Raw genomic sequence first — 9,736 nt, 5'->3', positions numbered from 1 at the left:
TTTTTTTTTTTTGTTTTTTTTCTGGTACCAGGAATGGAACTCACGACCTTGCACTTGCCAGGCAGGCGCTGTGCCACTGAGCTAAATCCCCAGCCCCTTTTCTTATTTTTAAAAATTACTTTATTTTATTTTTATTTGGTACCGGGAATTGAACTCAGGACCTTGCACTTGCCAGGCAGGCGCTGTGCCGCTAAGCTAAATCCCCAGCCCCTTTTCTTATTTTTAAAAATTACTTTATTTTATTTTTATTTGGTACGGGGAATTGAACTCAGGACCTTGCACTTGCCAGGCAGGCGCTTGTGCCGCTGAGCTATATCCCCGGCCCCTATTGCCAATTTATATTTTCATCAGCACAGGGTTTAACTGTCTCCTTCCTCACATGTTGCCTGAGATGAACCATTACCTCCTGACCTATGCAACAGACAAAAGAAACTGCATTTTGTTTCTGGTGTCTCTATCTACAAAATCCTTATAAAGAAAAGTCAGCCAAAGGAATTCTTACATTGGTTGAGAGTTTAGATGAATAAATCCAGGCAGTAAATAGGACAGCGTCTTCCCTGTTCCAGTTTGTGCTACTCCAATAAGATCTATTCCTTGCAGGACTATTGGCCATGCTTGTGACTGAAAAAGAATGATAAACAGTGTAACAAAAAGTACATTTCTTCGCGCTGTCTCTCTCTTCTTTTTTTTTTTTTTTGGTACCAGGAATCGAACTCACAACCTCACAACTGCCAGGCAGGCGCTTGCGCCACTGAGGTTTATCCCCGGCCCCTCACTGCCTCTGCCCCTCTTTGCCAAGCTCTAAACTTCATGCAATAACCTCTGAGCGCTTGGCACTGATGGTGCTGGTCCCTGCAGGCGGTGCTGGGGGATGCCCTTCAGGAGCGGACATTTGGCCGCTGGTAACCACGATCGTACTCTCCTTCTGGGGGCGGGTGGGTACTAGAATTAAGGAAAGCATACCTGAATCGGTGTTGGCTGCCGGAAACCCGCCTTTTCAATGCTTTCCATGACTTCAGGGAAACACTGAAAGGCATCTTCAAAGCTACAGGTCGGGTTGGGGATGGCACGTTTCTCACCATCTTTTAAGTCATCACATGTTATGTTAAAATTTTCCTTCCTTCACAGAGAAATACAAGGATTAATGCATGTTACTTCCCAAGGAAGGTTTATTTTTTAAAAACCAGTTCAGTTCTTATCTAGAATTCAACTGTGACTGATTCAATCCAGTGTTAGTTTATAGTGAGACATAGTAAATTTATAGTGAGACATAGTAAAGAATAGAAACGGGAGCTCATCTTTCCCCTACTGAGAACAGTTGCAGAGGAAAGGGAAAAATCCATTTCTTATTTTTTTTGTCTTTTCGAGATAGGGTCTCGCTATGCAGTTCAGGCTGGCCTTGAGCTCACTTTGTAGCCCAGACTGGCCTCGAACTTGCAGTGATCCTCCTGCCTCAGCCTCCCAAGTGCTGGGATTACAAGGATGCACCACTAAGCCTGGCTGGAAAATCAGTTTCAATTGTATGGGTCAGCCAATGAAAGTTTCATGGATAAAAGGTTATTAAAAATGGAGTCCATAAATCATGCTTTATAATTCAGAACAACGTCTGGCAAACACGTGATGGCCTCCACAATTCCCATACTTTTTTGGTTTTGTTTTTTAAGACAGGGTCTCACTATGTAGTTCAGACTGGCCCTGAACTCACTATGTAGCCTAGGCTGGCCTTGAACTGGAGTGATTCTCCTGCCTCAGCCTCCTGAGTGCTGGGATTATAGGCGTGTACCACTACACCTGGCTCATATTTTCTTAATCCTTAATAACTGCATGAGGTAGGAATTATTCACATTTATTTATTTGTTTATTTATTTATTTTTATCTTTTTGAGACAAGGTCTTGTTATGCAGTTCAGGCTGGCCTCGAGCTCACTTTGTAGCCCAGGTTGGTCTCGAACTTGCAATGATCCTCCTGCCTCAGCCTCCCAAGTGCTAGGATTACAGGCATGTGCCACCACGCCTGGCTGGAATTATTCTCACTTAATAGCTGATCATAAGATTGATTACTTGCCCAAGGTTGATTCTTCCCTCAACTCTCTTTCTGTTATATGTCATTCTTCTATAGCTTTTTTCTTAAGATCTTTTTAAAAAAATTGCTATTAGAATCTTCAGTTTCAGATAAGAATTAAAGAGTTTAAGAAATTATTCTAATACGGAAAACAGATCAACTCCTTTTACAATTTTCAACTACTGGAGAAGTAAGCCTCTAAAACTGCTGTCTAACCCAACAAGCACTAGGCACATCTGATTTTCTTTTTTTCGATACTGGGGATTAAACCCAGGGCCTTGTGTGTGCTAGGCAAGCGCTCTACCACTGAGCTACATCCCCTCCCCTTTTTAAAAATTTTGTGTTGAGACAGGGCTAGGGTGGTCTGAAATTTGTGATCCTTCTACCTCAGCCTTGAGTTGCTGGGGTCCAAGTCACCAGGCCTGAATTACGCACGCGTGTCTTTAAATGTAGAATTAAAATGCAGCCGTGTCATGTAACGATGGGGACCCATTCTGAGAAACGCATACGTAAGCGATTTCTTGGTCGTGCAAACCTCACAGTGGCTTCGCCAAGCTCAGGTGTTCTGTCAGTCACTCACACGGCCTCTTCATCGACCGACGCACCAGCTCAGCAGGGGTGAGGCTGCTGGCATCACGGCACAGCGCCGTGTTATAGTACACTTTTGTTTTTTAGTTAACTCTTATATTAGGTGTGTATTCTACAGTAAGAATTAAAAATATAGCATGCACACTGAAGCCTCTCCCATAAATATGAACCTGGGGGGGGGGCGCAAGGCAAGGAGGGCCACGCTGGGGATGGGGGTGGGGGGTGTAAAAATGCTCCTAGTATGTCACGTGCCCAGATATATCTCCAAGGACGCCCTTCGTGTGCACAACTGCTATGCACTAATGGGAAAATACATGAAAATGTAACTGTACTCCATCCCTCCAGTTATACCGCCGCATTTCACGTGCTCAGTACCTATTTATGGCCCCTCTAGACGCAAACACAGGCCGCGTTCCATCACTGCAGCGTGGGTTTGGACACCAGCGCTCTAAAGTAAATCATGCAGGACGGACAACCACGTTTCATCTGAGTGAACATGGGTGGTGTGTGCAGTCTTCAGACGCAACCGTTTCAAATCACTGCCCAAGGGGTTAATATTAATAACAGAACCACTTACTAAGGTTAAAAAAAACACCGAACAACAACAAGCCCCCAGCCGGGCGCAGTGGTCCAGGCCTGGAATCCCGGGACTCTGCGAGGGTGGCGCAGGAGGACCCAAAGTTCAAGCTCAGTGAGACCCTGACTCACAAAGGAAAGAAGGGGTGGGGATACAGCTCCGTGGGAAAGTGCTGGGTTGAATCCCCAGTGTCAGAAAAAGAAGATAGAAATAAGAAATAAAACTACCCACCTCCAGTTGTCTACTTGCACTTGCGACATTGTCCTTGTTGCTGCCGACTCCACATAAAAGTTTTTCTTAATTGGAGGTAAATCTGGGAAGGTGATGAAAATCCGCACTTTGGTAAATAACCAGAATTTATATTCCATTAACATTCGCTATCTACAGTATCAAGTAGCCCACGATGCAGACAGGGTCAGACAGGTCTATGTGCTCTGTCACGCAGACCCAGCCCAGGCTAAGGGGTCGCCTTCTGTCTTTCAATCACATTTGGAAAGGATCTTCAATATTGAAGTTTCAAATAAAGTAAAGCATACTTTACAAGACAGGCAAGCACTATATTTGATGTCTCTGCTTTCAAACATAATGGATTGTTTTCTTTTAAGGTCGCTAGCATTACTTTTTTTATTTTCATTTTGTTTGTTTGAGATAGGGTTTGTTACATAGCTCTGGCTGGCCTTAAACCACTGTGTATCCCAGGCTGGCCTCGAATTTATGGAAATCTTTTATCTCAGCCTTGTGAGTGCTGGGATTACAGTGTGTGCTCCTATGCTCTGCTAGGTCCCTACTATCACTTCTTAGGAAATAAATTTATATATTCATTCTATTCTTTGAGACAGTATTTCTTAAATACCTATCATGCCTCTTATGAAGCTAAATCCTTTTCTTGGTCCCCTATACCAAATCTTCCCACATACATATTAATGCACTAACTTTTTAATTTTAAGTAATACACACTATATTGCTGCCTCACTGACAGCGAAAATTAATGCCTGAGTTTATTTTGAAACATTATCCCCCATCTGTGATACAGCATGTGGGAGATTTCATTTAAAATTCAAACAAAACCTGCCTTAAGAACTGTTGCTCAGAAACAATGCAAGGACATCGATTCTTACTACTTTTGTTCAGTGTAGTTCCTGAAATTTCAGCTAGCACAATTAGGCCAGAAGAAAAATAATACAGATGCAAACAGAAGAAATCAAATTATCCCATTTGCAGATGATATAATCGTATACTCAGAAGAACCTAAAGACTCTATCAAGAGAATTTTAGAGCTGATAAATGAATTCAGCAATGCAGCAGGATATAAAATCAATGTGAAAAAATCAATAGCCTTACTGTTGACCAATAATGGAACAGCTGAAAAAGAAATCAGGAAAACAAGTCCCCTCACAATAGCTTCAAAAACTAATACCTAAGATCAGTCTAACCAAGGAGGTGAAGAAAGTTTCAGAACAAATGGAAAGAAATTGAAGAAGATACCAGGAGATAGAAAGACCTCCCATGTTCAGGGATTGGCAGAATTAATACTGTTAAAGTGACTATATTTACCAAAAGCAATCAATGCAATCCCCATAAAAATTCCAATGATACTCTTCACAGAACTAGAAAAGACAATTCTAAAAACAATATGGAAACACAAAAGACCCAGAATAGCCAAAGTCATCCTAAACAAAGAAGAGCAGAGCTGGAGGCATTACACAACACCCAATTTTAAGTTATACTATAAAGCCATTGTAACAGAAACAGCATGGTATGGGCACAAAAATAGACATTCAGACCAACCAATGGAATAGAGGACACACAACAAACTCACACAACTACAGCCATTTGATTCTGGACAAAGGAACCAAAACATACGTTAGAAAAAAGACAGCCTCTTTAACACATGGTGCTAGAAAACTGGGTATCTTGTAGGAGACAGAAACTACATCTCTCTTTCTCACCTTGAACAGAAATCAATTCAAAATGGGCCAAAACCCTACATGTAAGACCTGAAACTTTGAAACTGCCAAAAGAAAACAGGGGAAGCACTTGAAGCACAAGTGTAGGCAAAGACTTCCTCAGTAGCACTGTAATAGCATAGGAAACAGGGAGAACCAGCAAATGGGACTACGTACATCCAATTAAAATTTCTACACAAGCGAGGTGTGGTGCTGCATGCCTATAATCCCAGCACTCAGGAAGCTGAGGCAAGAGGATCATTGTGGTTTGAGGCCAGCCTCGGCTACACAGTCAGTTCAAAGCCAGCCTTGACCACATAGTGAGATCCTGTCTCAGAAAATCAAAAAAGGAAAAAAATGTTTCGCACATTAAGGAAAACAGAGTGACGAGATGATCTACAGATGGGAGAAGATTGTTGCCAGCTACCCCTCCAACAGAGGATTGGTATTTAAAATATATAAATAATAATGTAAAAAACCAACCAGCGGGCATGGCGGCACACACGTATAATCCCAGCACTCAGGAGGCAGAGGCAGGAGGATCATTGTGAGTTCAAGGCCAGCCTGAACTACATAGTGAGACTCTGTCTCAAAACAAAACAAAACAAAACAAAGAAGCAAACACACCTAAAACTCAGCCCAATCAATAAATGGGGAACACTTCTCAAAAGAAGTACAAATGCTTAATAAGTACATGAAAAATTGTTAGATATCTTTAGCCATTGGGGAACTGACAATCAAAACTACACTAACATTCCATCTCATCCAAGTCTTCAAAAATACAAACAAACAATGAACGCTGGCAAGGATGCAGGCAAAAAGGAACACTTTATACTGTTCTGGGAGAATTCTACCATTATGGAAATCAGTACTGAGGATCCTCAAAGAACTAAAAACAGACCTACCAAAAAAAAAAAAAACAAAAAACAAAAAGACAACACACAACTACCATCTGATCGAGTTATACCACAACTTGATATGTACGTGAGGTGATATACCTCACATACAGGGATACCAGCACATGAATGTTTACTGCAGTACAATTCACAGTACTGTACCCAGACGTGGAAACAGCCTAGCTGCCCATCAACAGATGAACTGATAATGAAGATGTGGCAGATATGCAAAATGGAGTATTAGAGAGCCCCAAAGAAGAACAAAACTGCCATTTGCAGGAAAATGGGTGGATGTGGACAGCACCATGTTGGATGAAATAAACCAGCCACAGAGGTAAATATCACATGTTCTCCCTACTACGTGAAATCTAAAATGGATGTATTTGCCGGGTGTGGTGGTGCGCGCCTGTAATCCCAGCACTTGGGGAGGCTGAGGCAGGAGGATCGCTGTGAGTTCGAGACCCGCCTGGGCTACAAAGAGAGCTCAAGTCCAGCCTGAACTGTATAGTGAGATGCTGTCTCAAAAAAGACCAAAATAAATAAATAAGTAAATAAAGCATATATAATCACGATCTACAGACTAATGGCAAATTTTCTATTTTTCATTTTGATTTCATTACTAAAAATAAGGCAGACATGAGGGGATAAGATCTGAAGGTAAAAGAAATACCAGTGCTGTGTGTAAACATTGGGGTGCAGCACTGACCTGCCCACTTTTTTTTTTCCCATTTCGAAGCATTCTCTCGAATTTTATCCCAATTTATCAATGGCTGATCTTCTGCAACATTATAATGTGCACTTACATCTCTTGCAACGGAAGGTCGGAATGCAACAATATCTGTTAAAAAAATTGTACCATGTTAGTTTCACAATAAATCCTACCAGTATAAAATTCTCAAAGCTGTCTTTTCTGTTTTGTGTTTATTAATAATCAGACAATATATGTATGTTTTTTCTTTTTGTCTTTTTGAGACAGGATCTTGCTATGCAGTTCAGGCTGGCCTTGAGCTCACTTTGTAGCCCAGGCTGGCCTTGAACTCAACGATCCTCCTACCTCAGCCTCCTGAGTGCTGGGATTACAGGTGTGCACCACCACGTCTGGCAATAGTTCTTGAGATATAAATTTTGAAGTTTTCATTACCTAGTGCACAAAGCCCTGGGTTCAATCCTTAGCAAAACAAAAACAAAAAAGAAAACAAGACAAAGGGGGTGTATTTATACTACATTATCATGACATTCTGGTCATACTTTTTGTCATTTTTTGACTTAAAAATTTTAATTTATTGGAGAAGGAAAGAAAATAGCATGAAGAGTCTAGTGTGTGCTGAAATACTGCCATCTTACTTAGTTCTTGGTTTTTTGTTTTTTGTTTTTTTTTTGTCTTTTTGAGACAAGGTCTCAACTATGCAGCTCAGGCTGCTCATGAACTCATTTTGTAGCCCAGGCTGACCTCAAACTCACAACGATTCTCCTGCCTCAGCCTCCTGAGTGCTGGAATTACCGGTGTGTGCCACCACACCCGGCACGTTAGCCGTGAGGCAGACAATACCCTAGGGTAATAGATGAAAAAATGGAACCTTAGTGATTATGTTCCCTTCTGAGAAACCCTAAGAAGCAACACTGTCATCTGAGCTAGTGTTCTTTTTTGTTCCATGTTGCATGTGGAATTTTTCTCTGAACAGATGTGATACTTTAAAAATACTAGTTTTTAAAGTAAGTCCTAGATTTAGTGAAGAAATATGAGTCAGCAGCCCAGGACCAATCTTACCATTAATACTAAAGTGAGTATGTTATTAAAGGGTTGTTTCATCTTTGTTTAAGTATGGTGAAAAGTTAAGCTGGATTTAAACACGATATTAAGCAGTCACGGATATTAACTAATTTTAGTCTGAAGAAAGCAAATAATCTGGGCTTTCACTGGAAAAAATGTACGACCAGATTGTGGAACTCTAGAGCTTTGTATCAAGAAACAATTCCGGTATAATGGCTTATAACACTGAAAGAAACTTGTAAAATTTTAAAGGACTTCAGTGGGCAAGATTACTTACCAACTCTGTATTCTGGAGTGTAATTTTCTTGTTCTTTAACAAAATTATCTATCATCGCTTTTGCTTTTGTCTGCATCGCCTTGTTGCCAAAAATTTTGACTTCTGCCTCAGGATTTCCTTTTATTATCTATATATAAGGGAAAAACAGGTGAGAATGAAGTCTTTTCACCCACACCCAGCCATCATTCAACTTCACACAGTACAAAGGCAAATGTAACACTGCTGTCAATGTCTCATTTCTAGCTTGAAGGTGATGCTACTCATGGCCCTTGTGGGACGTACCTCATGGCTGTTGGAGGGAGGAACAGGGCAATTTATGAGCTTAAAAACTGACATCTAAGATTAAACTGAGAAAATCCTGATAGAGAAAAAACTAAACATTAGTTTATTAATACATCCAGGAACCTCCAACCCCAGGGCCACAGACTGGTACCAGCCCATGGCTGTCAGGAATCGAGCTGCAAAGCAGGATGTGAGCAGCAGGTAAATGAAGCATCATCTGCACTTACACTTGGTCCCACAGCTCCCATTACCACCGAAGTTCTGCCCCCTGCCAGGTCAGCAGGGGCATTAGATTCTCATAGGAGTTTGAACTCATAGGCTGCGCACTCAGTATTAGAATCTAATGTCTGATGACTTGAGGTGGAGCTAAGGTGGTGATGCTAGCACTGGGAAGCAGCAGCAAACACAGATTAACATTAGCAGAAGGTCTGACTGCATAGACTATAATAATTATAGGCAGACTTACCAAAATCCTATCGCTGAGTGCAAAGTGACAAGGTGCATTTGGTGGCAGGCTTTATAGTGGCAAGTGAGTTCAGGTACTGAAATTGTACTGCTGCATCTGGGAGCAGGCTTTAAGTCAGAATCCAACACTTTAGTCTGCATGTGGCCCACCCATTATTTTATTTGCCAGTTCCATCCATGCATCTTTCCTGCACCGCACACTTGTCTCAGTTTGGGTAAACTCACAAAGTAACCCTAGTATCCCCTTGTATGTGACTTTTGGAATGGCAATGTCTATCTTGTACCACTGAGTGTTGCAGGTGATTAACTTTCTTTTCATTTGTACAGGGGCTCATAACTAAGAGCTTGCCTTAAATATCAGAGGAGACTTAGGACTTGGACTTTTCAGCAATGCTGAGACTATTAGGACTTTAGCAACTCTTAGAGAAGGACTAAATGCCTTTTTCACAAAGGAATGTACATGAGTCTTTGGGGGTCCAGGGTAAAATGTTATGGTTTATGTCCAGATGTTCCCCCAAAGTCTCATGCAGTCATTGGGGTTGGAGGTTCCTGGATTTATTAAATTCAGCCACCTTTTCAGAGGTGGCTGCATTTAGAGTCTGTGACTGATTCATGGCCCAATGGTGATATTAAGGGTGTGAATGCTACACCCACCTTAGAGCGGGCAGCCTGCATACTATATAAGGGAAAGGAAGAGCCTCCACTGTTGCTTTTGCTGTCTTCTGCTGCTGTGACCTGTTGCCCCGCTGACACGCTACCCTGCTTTGGAGCCAGCCGATTATGGACTGAACCCTCCACAAACTGTGAGCTAAATAAACCTTTCCTTAAAAAACAAACGAGAGGGGCTGGGGATTTAGCTCAGCGGCAAAAGCG

At 41.6% G+C, this 9,736-nt stretch overlaps 1 protein-coding gene across 2 annotated transcripts in view; it reads right to left on the bottom strand.

Annotated features, from left to right (window-relative positions):
- Ddx43 (DEAD (Asp-Glu-Ala-Asp) box polypeptide 43) overlaps window positions 1-9,736 on the bottom strand; it is a gene marked incomplete in the record, with an annotated part of 36,263 nt that overhangs the window by 19,436 nt on the left and 7,091 nt on the right. For both annotated transcript variants that reach the window (XM_013504890.1, XM_013504889.1), the window contains 5 exon segments: window positions 503-621; window positions 964-1,120; window positions 3,458-3,539; window positions 6,775-6,906; window positions 8,117-8,243. In XM_013504890.1, coding sequence (XP_013360344.1) covers window positions 503-621; window positions 964-1,120; window positions 3,458-3,539; window positions 6,775-6,906; window positions 8,117-8,243 — 617 coding nt within the window.

Source organism: Chinchilla lanigera, unplaced genomic scaffold (assembly GCF_000276665.1).
Source record: "Chinchilla lanigera isolate Chin_1 unplaced genomic scaffold, ChiLan1.0 scaffold00092, whole genome shotgun sequence".
Classification (NCBI taxonomy): domain Eukaryota; kingdom Metazoa; phylum Chordata; class Mammalia; order Rodentia; family Chinchillidae; genus Chinchilla; species Chinchilla lanigera.
The sequence above is the reverse complement of the archived record's forward strand: the minus strand, read 5'-3'. Positions and strand labels throughout refer to the sequence as shown.